The sequence below is a fragment of the Acomys minous genome (assembly GCF_964271855.1).
Source record: "Acomys minous genome assembly, chromosome: 8".
NCBI lineage: Eukaryota > Metazoa > Chordata > Mammalia > Rodentia > Muridae > Acomys > Acomys minous.
The window spans coordinates 39,969,140-39,989,591 of record NC_140489.1 but is presented as its reverse complement, the minus strand read 5'-3'; the positions used below and the strand labels follow the sequence as shown (position 1 = coordinate 39,989,591).

At 36.5% G+C, this 20,452-nt stretch overlaps 1 protein-coding gene across 7 annotated transcripts in view; it reads left to right on the top strand.

The window, feature by feature from the left end:
* FUT8 (fucosyltransferase 8) overlaps positions 1-20,452 on the top strand; it is a 203,874-nt gene that overhangs the window by 74,924 nt on the left and 108,498 nt on the right. For 3 of the 7 annotated variants that reach the window (XM_084792308.1, XM_084792305.1, XM_084792309.1), the window contains exons 3-4: positions 6,142-6,306; positions 15,498-15,927. In XM_084792308.1, coding sequence (XP_084648434.1) covers positions 15,725-15,927 — 203 coding nt within the window. In that variant the 5' untranslated portion in view covers positions 6,142-6,306; positions 15,498-15,724. Of the gene's footprint in view, positions 1-6,141; positions 6,307-6,680; positions 6,864-15,497; positions 15,928-20,452 lie in introns of those variants that run through there. The other 4 variants (XM_084792306.1, XM_084792304.1, XM_084792307.1 and 1 more) reach the window with 2 other exon arrangements.

Below are 20,452 nucleotides of genomic sequence, written 5' to 3'. Positions count from 1 at the left end.
ACTAGTGAGAACTCTTGGGCCCAAAGCCAGATCATATGCTAGCCTGATATTTTCTTTTCACTACAACCTTCTAAAGAGTTTCACTCTGTCAGCTTTCCTTCAGCGATCCTATCTCTGTTCCCTTTCATCATTTATGTAGCCTTCTTAGTTTCTCATCTGCTTCAGTAAAGTATAGTAACCAAAACTTGATTTTGTCCAGTTTGTCATAATCAAAATGGATAATGGTTGAGGCAGAAGAACGTAGTGCCTTTCATCTCCAAAATTTTATGATTTTTATTTTTTTAAGAAGAAAACATTTGTTTAGGTTTTTTTTTTTTTTTTGCCATTATGTTTCTGAGTTTTGATGTGTCTTCCATTGTGATACTCATTTTAGCATATTGTTTTCTTTGTGTTTTTTCATCTCACTACTTGAATATATTTCTCATCTTGCATGTATTTTAGAGGAGAGCTAGTCAGTATTTTCTTACATATTCTCATTTTTTTTTTTTTAAAAAGTCTGTTTTCTAAATTAATCAAGATCTTGTTTACTTTATTCCGTCCAGGCTTGGTGGATCTGTCAGGAAAACAATCCAGACTGGCTACTTTGGGCAAGAAAATTTAACACAGGGAATAGGTCACACGGATGTTAGGAGGCAGAAAAATCGAAAGTGGGGGGGCAGGGTACTAGATAATAATTTCGGGAAATCGCCTTCTCATATGTGTGAGAGAGTAAAAAGCTTAGAATAGGGACCGCAGCATGCAGGCTCAAACCGCTAGAGAGCTCCTATCTATCAGCCGCGGCCTTTTCTGAGGGGGGCCTGTGGCTTCTGCTCCGTGCTGCTGTTGGGGTGGAGGGCCTTTCTGTGCTGGGGCATTGCTGACTGAATAAAACAAATATTCTCTCTAGCACTTTTACTGGCAGATTCAGGAAGCTACCCAGTGAAAGAGAAAAGTAGTTTTAAGAGTTTCCTTTTCAACAGAAAGGATTATTAAAGAATGGATTTGGAGCTGGGAAGTAGCTGAGTAACAAGTACATCCCATTTCCCTCTTTTTTTGGATTACATAATGGCGCAGCCTTCTGTTTCTTGGTCTCTTTCCTAGACAACAGGATTCCAAACGTTCATAGTGCTTGCGGGTCTAGAAGAAAAAGAATTGGCAGTGTGTTAACCACAGCTGTACATTGCTTAGAAGCAAGAATTGTTCTGATGACTGCGTTAATGGATTATATAGTCATTGTTTGAAAACATAGACGGTATCAAGGTGACTATGACTTTGCTAGGCAATATAGTGTTACAGGACCACCACAGTATAAATGGAACATCAATGATGTAAATGTCACTGTGACTTATTCTTCTTGGTGATGTGATTTAGGAGCATGAGATAGAACCCATTGCTCTAAAACAACTCTGGTACAGCTTTAAAAAAAAAAAGTCTGAGATTTAATCATTAGACGCACATTGGTTGGGTTTTCTGTTATTCCAAGAGCCTGTGCAAATTGAGGTAAGATTAAAAACTGGTTAACTATCGGCAAACAGTTCCTGCCTTAGCATCCAGTCTTTAAATTGTGGATGATGCTGTTATTCTCCTCCCAAGAGCTATTTTAGCCTCTCTGTGGAGATTTTGTTAAGACGATTGATTCAGATTCAGTATGTCATTAGGGGTCTTGGATTCTGCATTATAACAAGTTCTCAGAGGAGGCTGAAGCTACTGGTCCCTAAGCTAAAATATTCTATCCCCTTCTTGCTTTGAAAAATCACTGTTTTGTCTCTGGACTTCAGCTGCTTGTGGGGTATTTGTATGGTTTAATAGGGAAGGAATGGTCGTGGTGTGAGAACCTCTCACACGTTTGTCTAACTAGCTGCGTTTGGAGCAGTTTGCCATAGGGGTACAGTTGAGTTTTCTGTAGGAGTTTGATGCTGGTCCTGGAGCAGAGGCAAGCCTATCATGTATAGTGTTCCTGGAAGGTCTTAAAGCTTTTCAGTAATTCTTTCTGTTTAAGAGAAACTGACTAACTAGTTATAGGGTCATATAGCACATTAATGCCCCAGCTAACTTGTGTTTATTAAGGCCACTGGTGCTCTTAACTACCAACTGCTTTTGATGATAGGACTGGCTATAGATTTCAAAAAAGTATATTTGGGTTGAATTTCACAGGGATGGCATTTTCTTATCACTAACAGTTGCAGGTATTTAAACTTTGAGAACACGAAATCCTGACCTAAATAAATATAGTTTTATTTTTTTCTTTTTCTTTTTCTTTCTTTCTTTTCTTTTCTTTCTTTTTTTTTTTTTTTACTTTAGGGAGCTGGGGAGATGGCTTAGTTGATAAATTGTTTGATAACTGGGGATGTCGGGACAGGAGAATCCTTGGAGCTTATGGGTCAGTCAGCCTAGCTGAATTGGTGAGTTCTACGTTCAGTGAGAGACTACGTCTCAGAAAACGAGGTAGAACATAACTGAGGAAGATACCTCATTCCACTCTCTGATCTCCCCACTAGTGCGCCTTTCAGCACATGCACATACACATGCACACACGTATAAAAGAGAAGAAAATGGAATAAAATCCAAATTTATGAAGTTTTGATTGTTTATAAAATTTTTTTGTTAACAAAGTATTACCAAACCATACCCAACTAACAACCTGGGTGAAGTGCTTCTCTTACTGCATCGCTGGCCTTCAGGGCCCTGAAGCCTCTCCTTCAGCTCTCCTTGAGCTTTTACAAACCGAAGCTTCTAGATGTTTTCCTTTTGCTGTGGATGTGTATTTGTGAGTATTACCTTAAAATTTTTAATTTGGGCTATAAACAGACAGTTTAATCAAGGGGAGTGCTCACATAGGGAGTTAAGGATTCAAGGGATTCCTACAGAAGGGTAAAAAAGGGAGCTCAATTTTAGGATCCCAAACAAAGCATTTTGATTGGCATGTGGAGACCCTTACGTTCACACAAACATCCATATTTGAATATTTATAGAAGATAATATGTCAAAATTACTGTTATTTTAATTTGCTTAGCTTGACTGATTGCTGCAGTTCCATATTAGCTGAATTTCAGAAGAAGAGCTGTAAATACATTCTGGAGTGCAGTTTGCTTTGTCCTTGAAACTACATGGGGCCCCCTCCTATTTCTAAACTGTGGCCTTTTGTCTTTGACAAGCCTTCATGCTCCTTTTAGAGAAAAATAATGAAGGGTAAAAACTGTAAAGATTTGATTTGTTTTCTAAATCTGTTCACACTTAGTGATCAGGAATTGTATAAACTATTTCTGTAGACTTTGCTTTCAAAGAAGCTGTCTTTTACACCTCATACTTTGAGATAAATACTTCAGTTGACTACTTTAACATGAGCTATGCTTCATGTTAACAGCAAAAATACATTTCTAGATAATTAGTATTTCTTCTTTTTTTAAAATCTCATTTGAACAGCTAGTAATTTTCAAGACCCAGATTCCACAATAATACCCTTCTTTGCAATACCGTATGTTTTTTTTTTTTCAATATCTCACAGTCTAAGGGAAGGAAGGTAAGTGCCATTTTCAGTTAGTATTGAAGTACCTTGTAACTTAATAATTTTTTTCATTTTGAATCATAAATTCTCACCCAGAAAACACCATTATTTGTTAATGGGGTATCACTATTCCTCAGAGGAGTCTATCAAGACTATGTTATTTTAGCTGTATAGAGGACACAATAATTTCTCATATAGTCTTTGGAGCAGAGACTATATTCTATGTTGTTTGCTAGGCTGTCTTGTCTCTTACCTAGCCACTGTCACCTAAAAGGTTAACTTGTATGCATATGACCAGTAGATATAAGTAGGTAGTTTACTTTGTCTTCTTATGTTTTATTTCACTATCTTATATAAATGGACATAACTGAATCAGTTTTGTGAGCTATTTAGTTGGAATCTATAGTAAGTATTTAGTCTCAGTGTTACGTAGATATTGCGGCTTTGAGAAATATTTAGTTACAATCTATAGTAAGTATTTAGTCTTAGTGTTACTTAGATATTGTGGCTTTGAGGAATGTGGGGCCTCAGAAATATGTTATATTTTGCAAATAGAAAATGGCATTTTTTTTTACCATGAATCCATTGTTTACATGAATCCATTACTATTTTCATTTAATCCATTTTTGATGGAATTTAATCTAGATGATTTATATATTTAATTTTTGCTACTTCTACCCATCCTTTTAATGACCAAATACTTTCTTACCTATCTTATCCATCCATTATCTTCCTAGGAAAACTGATTTGTCTAATTGTGTATCTGTTGGCTGAATTTAAAGAATTAATGATTCTTTAATGTGTTACTGGAATTCTTAATTGTAAAATGTTTTATTATCTGCTACTGTGCTTTACATCTTTTGTTATACATAGCACATTATGGATGTAGAAACAGAACAGCATCATATACATCTAAAATGAGATTACTGTTGACAGGTACACTTGGGGCTAGTCTTTCTGACATTCTTGCTACATCTGGAAGCTTATTTTACAGCATTTTTTTTTTCAGGTTTTGAATTAGGCACTATGTTCACTTTAAGTTAACAAATACACTTTTTGTTAAGTAGATTAAACTCAAATAAAATTTGACCAGTAATATAATAGTAATAAACCATTCTTCCCATGTGATTTGGCAAAAAGTAGCTGTATTTCTTACAACTAAGAGCCACAAATGGGCGTGAGTTAGTTAGGGTTTCCCAGCTAAATTAATTTTGATAAAGATTAATTCTATGGAGTTGGAGAGATGGCTCAGCGCTTAAGAGCACTGACTGCTCTTCCAAAAGTCCTGAGCTCAATTCCCAGCAACCACATGGTGGCTCACAACAATCTATATAATGAGATCTGGTGCCCTCTTATGGCCTATAGTTGTACATGCAGGCAAAACAATGTATACATAATAAATAAGTAAATCTTTAAAAAAAAAAAGTTTAATTCTATGATGGTAGGTTTAGAACTCACCAATTTGTCCTAACAACTACAACCACCACCACCACCACCACCACCACCACCACCACCACCACCACCACCACCATCACCTGGACATCCCTACTATTGAATATGGTAATTTTAAACTTGGGTGGTATAGTACTTCATTTTGTCATCAGTTTTAGGAATGAGATTATTTATATAATGGAAAATAATTTTGTAAGATGTTGATTTCCTTCTAAAATGAATTGTTTTGCAGTACTATTATTTTAGAATGACATTTGTAATTGGTATTTAAAATAAATTGCTACATGAAGGTGTGTATAAAGATAAAAGTATGGAATATATGATTTTACCTGAAAAATGTTCTTTTAAACACTCTCTTTTAAACACTGCTGAGCAGTAGTGGCACTCACCTTTAATCCCAGCAGTCATGTGAGTTCAAGGCCAGCCTGGTTTACACAGAGAAACCCTGTCTAAAAATCCAACCCAAAACAACAACAACAACAGCAACAAACTGACCAAATAAACCAACAAAACATCTTCTACTTTCCTTCTTTGTATCCATTTATTTCTTACTACTGAAGATTATTTATTAGGTGGTTGCTGTATTCTAGACTGAATTATAATCTGTAAACAAAACCAGAAATTATTTGACTGATGAAGCTCATATTCTATGTGGAGAGAGAGAGAAACTTGGTATGTCAGATGGCAGTAAGAGTTCTAGGGAGAAACAGGCACACCAGGAAAGGTGTTGTAATGTGGAGTGGAAAACACAGCTTTAACTTAGGAAAACAAAAGTTTCATTGAGAACTTGGTACTTGAGTGATAGCTTTAATTTGTCAAGGGACAAAGCCATGGAATAGGTAAGCAAGCGTGTTTCAAGTAAGTCCACAAGTCCTGTATGAAGTGCAAATTTCTTTCTGGAACAAGACGAGGCCTTGTTTTATAGCCCCAGCTGGCCTTGAACTTTCGTTCTTTCTCTTAAATGATGGAGATTGTAGATAGGCACCACCATGTCAGGCCTGATCATTGTCTTGTTCATCCTTTTCTCATGCTCCCTCCCTCCCTCCCTCCCTCCCTTCCTCCCTCCCTCCTCCCTTCTCCTCCCCTCCTGCTTTCTCTCTCTTCCTGCCCCATCCCTGCCACATCCCCCCTCCCTATTGATTCATTCATGTGCGTTCTTATTATTAGCACTATAACAACAGAACCTCTTCTATCTCTGTTCTTAGGGGCGGTAGTGATGGCAGCCCTGCAACATCTTGTTCTCCTAGTTATCACCATCTTCAGAGGGTGAAACTCTGAACTGTGTGTGTCAAGATGCAGCCTTATGAGGACCGATTGCCCACATGGGGGAGTTTTGCAATCGAGATCTTTTAGAGTTCTACACAGTGACAGCGAGTCTACTCTCCTCCATCCTTCCTTTTGTGTGTGTTGTAATCTTTTCAAGATTTGCTAGAGGAGGTTGACTCTTGTCTGTTACTAGTCTCATTGGTGAGATGCACCTCTCTGCTTGTTTCAAAGGATTCATGGGTGAGACTGTGAGAACGTGAATGATTCCTGTTCCTTTGTGAACGCAGGACTTATTAACCATTAGTACTAGATTACTTTCACCCACAAACTATTCTCTAAGGTTTTATTTTAAGGGTCTTTAATTCTATACACATGTGGACTTGATTTCAGGTAATTTAAAGGGCTTCTTTGACAGCACTGGTCTTAGCCAGGAGCAGTTGCGTACATCTTTAATCCCAGCACTCGGGTTGCAGAGGCAGGTGGATCACTGTAAGTTCGTGGCCAGCCTGATCTAAAAAGCAAGTCCAGGACAGCCAAGGCTACACAGAGAAACAGAAAGAAAGAAAGAAAGAAAGAAAGAAAGAAAGAAAGAAAGAAAGAAAGAAAGAAAGAAAGAGAAAGAAAGAAAACACTGGTCTTCATGTAGTGCTCTCACTCTAAAGTAAGACATTTTCCAAAATTTCTTGTTGCCTTGCTTTTCCTGTATTCTGATCTGGCTTTTCAACTCAGTAGCATCATTGGCTTTTACGTATTTCAGTGCCTCAAACAGAGAAACAATTCCAGGCTGTTGTGGGACTCACTTGTTCTGTCTTCTTTGTTTAGACATTAGTTTTCAGCGATCTGTGCAATGTCAGATGCAGAACTTGTTTAGTTTTTAAATTCATTTACATTTGTAAAGTATTTCTTTTGTTTGTTTATTTTGAGATATGGTCTCACTGTGTAGTCCTTGCTGGTCTGGAATTTACTTTATAGACCAGGCTAGTCTCAAACTCACAAAAGTTCACCAGCCTCTGCTTCCTGAGTGTTGGAATTTAAGACATATGCTACCATCCCTGGCTGAAAAGTAATTCTTGACCATTCTTATTTCCTTATAGGTAAAAGTAAATGTTTCCTAACTTTTTTTTTTTTAAATGGAGAATGGTATTCTTAGCAAGTGATAGGTCTGGCCTGTTACAAATTGAGTACAAATGCCATGTGAAAAATTAATTTTAAAATGTTGCCTAAATTAAATTTATTTTAGTAACAACATTTCTGCTGTTCTTCTGCATGTAGCTGTAAAGATTGTTTTAGCTGCTTTTGATCTAATACTAATTACCAGTCAGCTGATGCAGTAAATTAAGGTTGGTGTAACTCTAATGATTAATGATAGCTGATCTTGTTTTGGATTTTCTGTGCCTCTCTGAGGATCACTGCCTATGAATTAGTTTGGATCCTTTCTTTTTTTTCCCCCTTTCTCTCTTTTCTTCTTGTATTTACTAAAACAAAAACCATAACTCTAACTTAATATAGGACTTTTTACTTATGAAAATTGCTGAACTTTTTATCATAAACAATTATTTTAACAGTATATTTGGAATAATTTTAAGCATCTGATCAATAAGATTAGACACAATTGTGAGAGTAGGCTGCTGCATGAAGATTTTTCTATCTCTTGAGATGCTGTGAAATGGTATATGTTTATTATTACTCATTATTTCCTTATCTCCCACCTCCATTAGTCACGAAGCACTGGCAACATAAACTGAGGTGAAATAATTGAGAATATATTATCACTAAGCATGAAATTAGGCGAAAGGGGATGTGTTTGGGCTAAGTTCAGCAGCAGTGGCCTTCAGTCCTGGCCAGAGTGTATGTGTGTGTAAGTGTAAATAAATCAGATTCATGTTCGTTAGTAAGAGAGAAAATTGACTGAAAAGTGAAAATAGTAGTTATACAAAGGTATAGATTAGGGAAAAAATCATTTACTGTGTATTTTATAAGGACCTTTTGTAGCAGTAAATCATACTTAAAGTTGAAAACAATTTAAGAGAAAGTTTAAACTTTCCCCACTTTGTGAATATAATTGAAAATGCTATTAGTGAAAATTGACAAATTTATTAAATGCCTAAATTATGTGATTTTTATTACATTTTTATTCTCTTTTAGAGACTTAGATTATTACATTTTTCAGCTACATTTTATTTTTGTTGTGTTTCAATTGCATTTTGTGTTTAAGGGGCAGAGTTTTCCCCCACTGTATTATTTCAGTTTTCTCCTTCGGTCTTCTTTCTCTCCTCGTCTCCATTCTTCTCCACAATGGCTTGGTTTATCTGTTTTGAGACAGTCTCATATCACTGGCTGGCTTTATATTCACAGTGTAGTTGAGCATGACCTGTAGCTCTAGATTCTCCTGGCGGCATCTTCCCACGCTGGGACTATGGGATACAGGATCTGGCCATGTAACCTAGGGTGGCGTGGAGTTTGTGACCTGCTCCAGCCTCCTTAATGTTGGAATTGCAAGCATGTTCCATGCCTATCATTAGAATTTATTCTTCAATCAATTTAAATTAATCATTAATACAAAATTACATTTTCACACATTTCAGAGACAATAGAGTCACCTCACATAACTAGTGCTTTAATTAGCAAATAACAACTGTGCCAACTTTGCTATTATCCTAACCTTTTTTTCAGAACAGATGGAATGATCATAAACATTCATATCATAATTCTTTGAATTAAAACAAAGGTATTACTTCAGAATACTTCTTTAGTTAATTCCATGTGATGAGGTGGATTGAAATTTTTAAGTGAAAAAAAGAAATCATTAGTTCAATAGTTTAATGAAGGTTAAATTTCCAAGGCTAACAGAAGTTCAGTTACATTGTAGTGGTGTGCTTTCTTGGTTATGAACCACTAGGAAGCATAAATGCTTCAGTTTAGAAAAAGAAATTATAAATAAAACATTAGAGAAAAATTGATCATGGGTTATAAAGTACTATTATTTAAAGAGCCCTATACAAATTAATTCAGTTCAATTTTAGTTTAGCATATCTGCAAATCTGTATCTTTTAAACATATTCTTTATTGATTTCAATTCTCTTTAAAATTAGATTGTGCTATAGAATTTATTAGAATCTTCATTTCAGCTTGGAGCCCCTACATGAGAAGAGTAATACCCACACACACACACACACACACACACCACTATTTAACATATAATATAAAAACTATATATAATTATATAATTAAAATTAACTCTTTTAATTAGATATATATATTAAATTAAATATAATATATATGTATTAAGATAAGAAAACTAGGATGAAACAAGCAAAAAGCACAAACTAAAATGCCTCTTTAATTCTAGCTGAAACCCACTGCTTTCTGTATGATGGTGAAGCCAACTGGATTAGAACTGGAAGGAAGGAGGGATAGGAGAAGAAAGATGTTTATGAAGTTCAGTTCTCATTTGCTGCTTGCATAGTCCTCACATTTTTACATTTCTTCTTGGTAGGGTCACAGTACATGTACATATGAAATTTAAATACTAATTATCCTCAATACATGAGTACAGAACATCCTCTTAATTCATCAAAATTGCTAATATCTTATAAACTAGTTGGCTTAGTTATTAAGTACCAACTCATAATTACATTAATGAGATTTCTGTCATCACTTAATTAATAGTTATATGCAATGATAAAACAGGTTGTCTTTACTGATACAATTAATTTATCATATTCAAATAAGTGAGAAGCCCGGACTGGTCATCTGTACCTTTGCCCCCAAATGAATGAAAGCATTTAAAGTGGTGATCTTACGGCTGAAGAGGTGGAACACTGGGTCAGGTACTTGCTGTGTAAGCATTAGGACCTGAGTTCAGATCCTTAGCTCCCATGTAAAAACCAAGGTGTTTCTTTGGGTGACTGTAACCCCAGCAGTAGGGTGCAGAGACTGGCAGATCCCAGGGAATATCCAGTAGCTAGTCTAGCCAAAATGTTAAATTCAAGGTTAGATTAGAAATCCGGTCTCAAAAATTAAGGCAGAGAATTGGTGGAAATTGAGGAAGAAATTCTCATCAGCCTCTGGCCTCTACACATGCCTGCATAAGCACATGCACACAAACACACATATATACACACAAATACACAAACATACACAGGAACACAAGCACACATACATGTACACAGACACAACCCAATTCCACAGACAGGAAAGAAGGTGAGGAGGATATACATTATCAGTTATTGACCTCTCACATGTGTACACACAAAACATGTAAAGTGATATTATTAATAAGTGAATAGGTTATATATTTACATTTTCTGATTAAGCTATATGCATATATATATGCATATATGTTTGATTGGTGATATGACTGTAGTGCAAAGAGAAAACTTCTCATACCAGCCATGGGTTATAAAAGGTATGGACAGCTTACCCAACTATAAAATTGGAGTGGTATTCTGCAGACTCAAGTAATTGTGAACATTATGTAATAATATCATGAAAAAATTTCTAACATAAAGAATTTTATAAACCTTAGTTAATATTTTCTTTCATTTGCCCATTAAAAATTAAATATATTAGCCTATTACCACTTAGACTTTGTCAAGAATTTGCTCATTATAGGGGTGTCTTAGTTACTTTTCTATTGCTGTGAAGTGTAGTAGAAGTGTTGGTTTCTTTGAAAACCCAGTTATGTTATGTAAACAGGTTTTTGTTTAATCCTAAGTGTAAGGTATTGGGCTGCTTTAGTTTGTCCACAGCTGATAATTGCCTCCTGTAGGATGTGGTCTATGCCAGCTTGGAACAGCCTCCTGTGGCTCAGAGAGGGGTGTGGTCTTTGCCAGCTGTAGTTAGTGGATTTCTGAGGATCCAGGAAAGTATAAATACCAGAGCCCAGAGAGAGGACGGGGCTTTTAGGGGAGGGAATGAAAAGCCTGCTTGTTTCTCCTGCTGGGTTTGCTATTTTTGTTGCTGGACTGCTAAATATACTGACAATTGAGATTGGTATTTTCCCAAAGAACCAGACTACCCTAACCAGCCGAAACTAACTCTAACAAAGAGGTCTCCATCCCCTGTCCCTTCTTAACTTCTTTTTCATCTAACTAAGGTCGAGGTGGTGGTGGAAGGGAGGTAGAGGCATAAGAAAGCTCAATAAAATAGTTTAAAAATAGCACTTACAGTGAAGAGATACAATGACGAAGGCTACTTGTAGAAAAATTTATTAGGGCACACTGTTCATCATTGTGGGGAGCATGGCATCAGTGCTGGAGCAGTAGCTGAGAATTTACCTCTGATCTTCAAGTAGGAGGCAGAGAGAGAGAGGGAGATGGCGGTAGGGAGAGTTAACTGGGAATGGCACAAGGCTTTTGAAACCTCAAAGCCTGCTCCTAGTGACACACCTCCTCCAAGGCCACACTTCATAATCCTTGTCAACATTAAGATAAATTACCTTGTACTGACTACCTCTTCTTTGCCAAGTACTACACATAATGCTTTACATACAGTTAACCTCATTTAGGCCTGTAGCAGTTCTGCTCAAACTCTTGGTCTTATTGATACCGCACTCTAGTTCCCAGTTTTAGGAAAATATTTTAGTAATAAATTACTTATGGTATTTTTATGGATCAAGAAACAAAAGTAAAAATAACCTGGCTTTCTAAGTAGCAGAAAAAAATAAACCATTTAAATACCTCTATCCTTTTAGAAGTCAGTATTATTAATCAAATACATTGGCAGAAGGAAGCCTGCCATATTTTGGTCTATTGAATATTCTGTATAAGAAGAGTATAATAGGATTCTAAATAAGAATAAAATCATAAATGTTTGTGGGAAACAGTCTACTTTAAGAAAATTTCAGTATATTGTAGCATAATGCATTGACAACAGTAAATCCTAAAGTTTACACATGATTTTATTTTATTCCTTTTTGCTTATAATAGTGCTCTCTGCTTTCAAATTGGCTGTCTAAAGTTTGACACAAATGTAGTTGTAGCTGATGTACTCAGTTTCTTTGTATATCATGTGAAATTCTCCATGCATTCGCTTGTTCAAAAGTTTTCATTAGTGATTACTAAATGCCAAATACTGCTGTGAGTGCTTGGAGACAGCCATGAACAAAATGACCACAATTATGGAACTTATATTTTGATAGTCATGGTTCAAGCCTACAAGAAAACAACTAGGCTTTCACTGTGGTTAGCAGATGGGGGAAAGTTCAGTACATACTCTTTTAAACCATGATGAGAAAAACTATATAGAAAACTACTAATTTTTCAACTTGATTTGCTTTTGTTGATTCTATTTAAAAATCCTTGTTAAGAGCTCTAATCTGAGAAACAGTCTCTCCAAAACAGAACTAACATAGTATTAAAAATTAAGAATATGTTTGTGTTTGTCTTTTATAATAATGTTTTATAGCTTATATAGTCTCAGTCTTGTTGCAAGGATAGCAATTTAATACCTTAGATATTTTGAATACTATTTTATCAAGTTCTAACGTAATTTGTACGAAAAGTGGATGCTGGGCTGGAGAGATGGCTCAGCCGTTAAAGGCTAGGCTATCCAGAGGGTCCTAGAAGCTTACAAGTAGAACATTATGATAGGCAGATTTGGGCACAGGGGTCCCGCTCAAACTAAGGCACCAGCCAAGGACAATACAGATGGTAAACCTTAAACCCCTACCCAGATCTAGCCAATGGACAGAACATTCTCCACAGTAAAGTGGAGAGTGGGATATTACTTTCTCACATACTCTGGTGCCTCACCTTTGACCATGTCCCCTGGAGGGGGAGACCTGGTGGCACTCAGAGGAAGGACAGCAGGTTACCAAGAAGAGACTTGATACCCTATGAGCATATACAGGGGGAGGTAATCCCCCTCAGGAACAGTCATAGGGGAGGGGAATAAGGGGAAAATGGGAGGGAGGGAAGAATGGGAGGATACAAGGGATGGGATAACCATTGAGATGTAACAAGAATAAATTAATAAAGGAGAAAAAAATGGAAAAAAAAGAAAAGTGGATGCTTCTGTATTTGACTATTAAAATTATATCTTTGAATAATTGTGATAATTGAAAGTAAAATGTTTCAGACTATTTTGTTATCCCTTGTTACTTAAATCATTTCTTTCTGAAAGTTTTGCTTTGTTGTCTATCATAGTAGTCTAGGTGTCTTTTGTTATGAAGGGAAACAATACAATTTTTTGTTTGTATTTGCATTCCTGTCTAAATATCTAGAGTATATGATAGCTTCAGCATGTGGTATAAAGGAATTTTTCAGTGCTATATAAGTTGTCATAGGAAAGTATATAACTCAGTCTGTTGCTTAAGTTGCCAGAATAAAATTTTATTTTAATCAGAAAGCCCTGAATGTCTGCATTGTTTCTTTATATGTGGAAAAGTAGATCTCACTAACTGATCCTTCACCTGTGTTGGAATACTATCCAAGGATGGAGTCATGCAAGGGGAATTTTTTTTTTTTTTTTTTTTTTTGTGGAAAAACTCCAAGAAAAGAAGATAAGAGTCTTGTGACCTCAGTTTTTTCAAAACAAAACAAAACAAAAAAATAGGAATGTGTTTAGTGTCCCTCCTAGGTCTAGGGGATAGGAGTGAGTTTTCTGCAGATATTCATTATAACTAGCTATTGTTATTTGTTTATATTCCTCTATGGAAAAACCTATTTTTGCTATGTGTGGCTTGTACACTTTCCTTATGTGACTCTTCTTAACTTTCAGGGTATAAACTGTATGATGTTCTGAAGAACATCTATTGCATGATATTTTAGTTTACTTCATTTATTGGCTCCTTTTTCCCAGATCCCACCACCTTTAGAGAGGTAAACCACCTGAACTGTTAAACAGACTGTAGTCTTCGTGTGAGTGATACATGGGATAGCTTAGATTTAAGAGGCACAGGGTTTTGAGAAAGGGAGAATATAAACTGTAAAGTTTAACAGCAACAGAAAGTACCCTTGGTAGACTTAAAAGTATTTATTAAAGTAGTAGAGAAGACATTAAAACAGTCATTGGGATTAGTGCCTTTTGAACTTTGCTTTCAAACAATAGTCAGTGAATATGTCTCCCTCCCCATTCTATATTTTAACAGAAACCAGAATAAATAGTGTTTCTAGGACATTCTTTTGAGAGAGTTTCTTCTCTGAGTTTTTGGTCATTTAAAGCCAATTTTAAAAATTGAGGTTCAGAAGTAGATAAATAAATAGCCTTGTACTCTGATTTTTGGAATTCCCTTTCTTCAACATTTCTGTTTAATCTCTTAATAACAATTTAATTTGTGTTCATGTGCTTTATATATTTAATCTTGTATATGTAAACTTATTACCACCTTTTCTTTATAGGAAGTATATAATTTTGTTTCTGGTTATATGATTTTTCTTCCATAGCTTTAGAGTTGTCCAATCACTTTGTTGTATTTTTCATATGTTCTTTGGGGGAAAATAATTTCATTTCTAAGAGAATTCTAAGCATAGTGATTGAGAAATGATAAACAAACATGTAATTGAAACTGATAAAGAATGAACATTTGGAGTGTAAAAGACACAGTCACCTAAGGGTCTAACTGGTGTTAGCCTTCTTTTGTAAGTTTGTAATTTATTAGTTCATATTAATAGAAAAATGTGTCTCATTGTGACATTCACACATGCATATAATATGCTTATTCATATCCACTTTTAATTAGTATTTTTAATATATTTAAAAAATAATGGTTTAGCCTGATCTATTTGAACATTTGCTCTTAGTGTGATTACCAACTGGTTGATGGTTATGATGACCTTTGTTTCTCTAAGATTAAAGTCTGTTTGAGAATTTATCCTAAATAAGACAGTTTGCAAATTAAAAAGTGAAATGATGGTGGAGTATTGCGAGGGAAGGATATGAGGATTTGTAGTAATGAATTTACTTATACTGCGAACTTGTTTTTCTGTTTTAGAAAATGAATACATTAGCCTGAAATAAATAGTTGAATTGATTTTGGTTGATTATTCAAAGATAAAATCTTTTAGTCCCTATATAAGAGTTATTGCAGAACAGGTCAATAAAGGATAGTAATGGCATTTAGACTTCCAGACTTGGTGTGAACTAATTTGCTATCTGGTAGAATCCTAATGTGTGTGATTGGCTTCATGTACAGATTTTAAGCTTTAGTTTTTTACCTGTTACTGGTTGGCTAAATTGTTTTCAGCTTCTTGGGCAAACAATACTATGGGGTTTTCTGGAACTCATTGCATGTCAATTTACATTGTCTTATGTACCTTACACAACTTAAACACGTTTCTTACTCTTTCCACAGCATGTAGAATCCATGAAGCACAGGACAATAAAGCGTGCTACTTGCATCACCAGGAAGGTCTCTTTGTAAGAGTCACCACAGGATTACCAGAGAGACTAATCTATCTGAAGCATCATGTATTGACACAGCAGAAACCTGTTTTCCTGTGTGGCTAACTAGAACCAGAGTACAATGTTCCCAATTCTCTGAGCTCCAGGAAGACAGAGGACAGAGTTGAAATTCAGAAAATGCGGGCATGGACTGGTTCCTGGCGTTGGATTATGCTCATTCTTTTTGCCTGGGGGACCTTGTTGTTTTATATAGGGGGTCACTTGGTTCGAGATAATGACCACCCTGATCACTCTAGCAGAGAACTCTCCAAGATTCTTGCGAAGCTTGAACGCTTAAAACAACAAAATGAAGACTTGAGACGAATGGCTGAGTCTCTCCGGTAGGTTTTGATGAAATACTGGGCTTGGCTTTTAGGTACAGGGCATCGTTCTACTGTCGAAGAATACTTACAATTTCTACAAACTGTATTTGTAAAAATTTAAGTATTTTAGATGACTTTTTAAAAGTATCAACGATACATCTATGTAGTCAATGTAGATGTCTATGTGGTTGCAAATCTCATTTTGTGTATGGATTAATACATAAAAGCTGGTATTTATATGCTTATGTTTCGTTTCCAACTTAGACAATATTGAACACAAACTTTATGTGATTTGAATTAGTGCACACTAAATTTCTTTATTCTAGGGTCTACAACAAAGACATAATTTTTGAAAGGCTTAGTCAGTCTTAGTTACATTCTTAAGATGAAAAGCAAAAATTCATTGTTAAATAAAACAGTGCATCTGGAATGTGGGTGATTACTATCGTTATTTCTAGTCTGCTAAAAATTGTGACACAGCTCTTCAAAGATAGCGATTGTTTGGAAAGCCAAAGTCTCCTGTTTACATTGAAAAGATAAAATGGTGATATTTATTTATAGATATCTTAACTCACAGGCGCTGAATTTCCTGGTTGTCCGACAACTCGGACTCTCTTACTTAACAATCTGAGAATGGCTCTGAGCACAGTACTTTTGGTCACTTTAAAAAGCCGCAGGGCTAGAAATGCAGAGATAAAAACTTTTACATCCGAGATGGTAATTGGTGCTACCAGCACGTGGTATAGAGAAAAAGAGTTGAATATACATCACTTGTGTGTGTGTGTGAAACGTAATTCATGAGTGGGAGTGGAGCATTAGAGAGGATGCCTCCTGGTTTTTCAATTCTGCCATTTGCGATCCATTGCATTTCATGTTGCTTAGAACTCAGATTTTTCATAGTATATTTGGTAACTTTTTCTTCATCAGCCCCCCGCCTCCCCAAGACAGGGTTTCTCTGTGTGTAGCTCTGGCTCTCCTGGAGCTCCATTTGTGGATCAGGCTGGCCTTGAACTCACAGAGATCTGTCTGCCTTGGCCTGGGAGGCCAATTGACAGGATTAAAGGTGTGTGCCACCAGGCCTGCCACCAGGCCCTCTTCATCAGTTTTATCTTTTTTTCCCCCCAAAGCCTGCTGGATCTTAACATTTTTACAAAAACAAATGAAGTCACATTCTTGTTATGAGTTGTGATGGTAGTACTTGCCACAGTAATATTATTCAACAAGGAACTAAGTGGTCTGGGACAAGAAAGTGGTCAATAACTTCTTGAATTGCATCCTTTTATTAGAGGCTCATCAGAGAGGGTTATGGAAGTAGTGATCTTTGAATAGAAGTTTATATGTAACTTATTCACTATTCTTGATTTGATGCAAAAATTGATAATTTTGGCATTGCTAGTAATAGCTATCATTTATTGGGAATTTGTCATATGCCAGGTACTGTGCCAAAGATTAATTCACTGAAATTTCAAGATATCTTTATGAGATTCTAGTACTGCTTTCATTCACTTTACAGATGAAGAATCATAGAGATGTTGAGTAATTTAATTTGCCCAAGATTACCCTTTCAACAAATGGTAGACCACCTTTGACTTCTGGCAGCATAACTCCGCAACCTGAACTCTTACCCTCCGAAGCCGAAAACAGAAAAGGCACTGACCCAGAAAATACCAATTAAAAGTCTCAGGAGAGACTTCTCTTGTAGAGAAGATTTTTCTTCCTTTTTCAGTTTAGGCTCCTGAATAATCACTGAATTTTCTCCTCACTCCATCTTTGGTACAGATATTTCGGTTTTCTTTTTTCTTACTACAAAGTATCTTGCTTTTGTACAAAGGAAAACTTATTATTAATACAAGTTGATCTTCAGAAAAATAATCAGAATATCTTTCAATATTAATTTTTATTATTAAAAAATTATGTTTATCTGTGTGTTGGTTTGTGCTCATGAGTACCAGTGTTGGCAGAGTGCAGAAGAGGGCATCAAATTCCCTTGAGCTGCAGGTGCAGGCAGTTGTGAGCAGTCTGATGTCTTTGCTGGGAGCTGAGCTCAGAGGCAAGATCAGTAGCTGTCCTTAAGTGTCATCTCTCTAGTCCCTCATAGGGTCTCTTAAGACTTTATCTTTTTGCACACTGACATTAAATTCCTAACAATTATATTTGAATGTAGAGCCAACTTTAAGAGGTGACATACTTTATATAGGTAAATGCAATCTAGAAACAGATTAAATAGATGAGCACATTTTTATAAATAGGCACATGAACTCAGTAAAATAAATACACAGTTATTTCCCCTCATTAGGATGTAAGTCTCCTGGGCTCTTCTGTTGACTTGCTGATGGGGCTATATGTACACCTTCCATGGGGATTTCATATTAAAGCCAGGACACGAACGGTAGAGCTGCCTGTTGGCATTGAGACTTTTTTTCTGTATTATAATCCGACTACTATTTCGTACTTAGTTTGATGTTTATTTTTATAATAAGACATATATTCATAAGCCAGAAGATAGAGTATTAATTCAAATAAATGTAAAAGTAAGTCATTCCTTTTAGATAAAGGCATATAAATTGGAGTTGGAAAACAAATCAAAAGCCTGAAGTGAGAGTTTTTAAGATTCAGGACAATAATTTTTGAATACATTTTATTAATTTACTCATATTACATCTCAATGGTTATCCCATCCCTTCTATCCTCCCATTCCTCCCTCCCTCCCATTCTTCCCTTACTCCCCTCCCCTATGACTGTGACTGAGGGGAACCTCCTCCCCCTGTATATGCTCATAGGGTATCAAGTCTCTTCTTGGTAGCCTGCTGTCCTTCCTCTGAGTGCCACCACCCATCCAGGAGACATGGTCAGGACAATAATTTTAAAAGCAGTTAGCTAACCTTCCAACTATAATTTGCAGTTTTTTTGATAGTGACACATTTAAAAGAAAATTATAAACCATCTCTCTGAAGTATATAAATGTAAACACACAGTGTATAGGAGCATCAGTGTTGGGGAGGTATATATATTTGCACAATTGTCTGACTCACTGATGAATAATTTCCTTACAGGAAAATTTATTACTTTTAGTGTATAGGTCAGTGGGTTTTGGTAACTGGTCATAATTATGCGATCATCACCATCATGCTCTATCAGAACTCTACCTCTTCCCAGAACTCTGTGCTTCTTGTAGTGAAATTATCCCTGCCTCCTGACTATGACTCCTGCTTATCTGCTGGCTGTCCAGTATGTTTTGCTTTCCTAGAGTGTCATAAATGAAATCATGTATGCAGCTTTTGGTCTGGCATCTTCTACTTGCCATAATACATTTGAGATTCATCAGTATTTTGTACATATTTTTATGCTTTTTATTGCCAAGTATATGTTTTTCCTTTTTTGTGGTGAATTGTTACATATATCACAGTTTTTTTCCCTTTATTTAATCACTTTACATCTTGATCCCAGTTCCCTTATGCCTCCCAGTCCTACCTTCATGCCTTCTCCTGCCATTTCCACCCCCCATCTCTTTTTAGAGAAGGGGAGTCCCCCAAGGGGTAACAACCTAAGCTGGCTTCTCAAGCTGCAGCAGAACTAAATGTATTCTCGCCTATTGAGGCCAGACAAGGCAGCCTAGCTAGGGGAAAGGGATCCAGTGGCAGGCAGCAGAGTCAGAGACAACCCCTATTCCCATTGTTAGGGGACCCACGTGTTGACCAAGCTGCACGTTTGCTACATGTGTATAGGGGGTCTAGGTCCAGCCTGTGCATGGTCTTTGGTTGTTGGTTCTGTCTCTGTGAGCCCCCTTTGGGTTAGTTGACTCTGTAGGTCTCGTCGTGCCCTTGACCCCTCCAGCTCCCTCTATCCTTCCTCCCAGTCTTCAATAAAACTCCCCTAGCTTGGCCTTTTGTTTGTCTGTGGGTCTCTGCATCTGTTTCCATCAGCTGCTGGATGAAGCCTCTCAGAAGACAGTTATGCTAGGCTCCTGTCTGCAAGCATAGCAGAGTATCATTAATAGTGTCAGGGGCTGTGTCTGTCCTATGGGGTGGGTTCCAACTTAGGCTATAGGCATTGGTTGGCCATTCCTTCAATCTTTGTTCATCTTTATCCTTACACTTCTTATATGTAACACACATTTTCGGTCAAAAGTTTTATAGGTGGGTTGGTGTCCCCCTTCCTCCACTGGTAGTCCTATCTGGGTACGGGAGGGGACAATTTCAGTCTCTTTAACCCTCTCACTCCACCCCCTTGCTAGGAGTCTCAGCTAGAGTCACCCTATAGACTCCCAGGAGCTCACCCAACTCCCCACTCCACTTTCCCCAGTGGGGTTTTATTTTTGAAAAAAAAATTTTTTTTAATCTATTGAAATTCATGAGATAGTTACTACTTTTTACCAATTGCAAACAAAATCAATATTAATCTTTAACCTGTAAGTTTCTGTATGGACATCGTTTTTGTTGTTGTTGTTTTGTTTTGTTTTCTTGTTTAAAACGTGGACACAGGTTGCTGGATAAGTGCATATTTAACTTCATAAGAAGCTGCTGGATGGTGAGCTGGGGAGGTT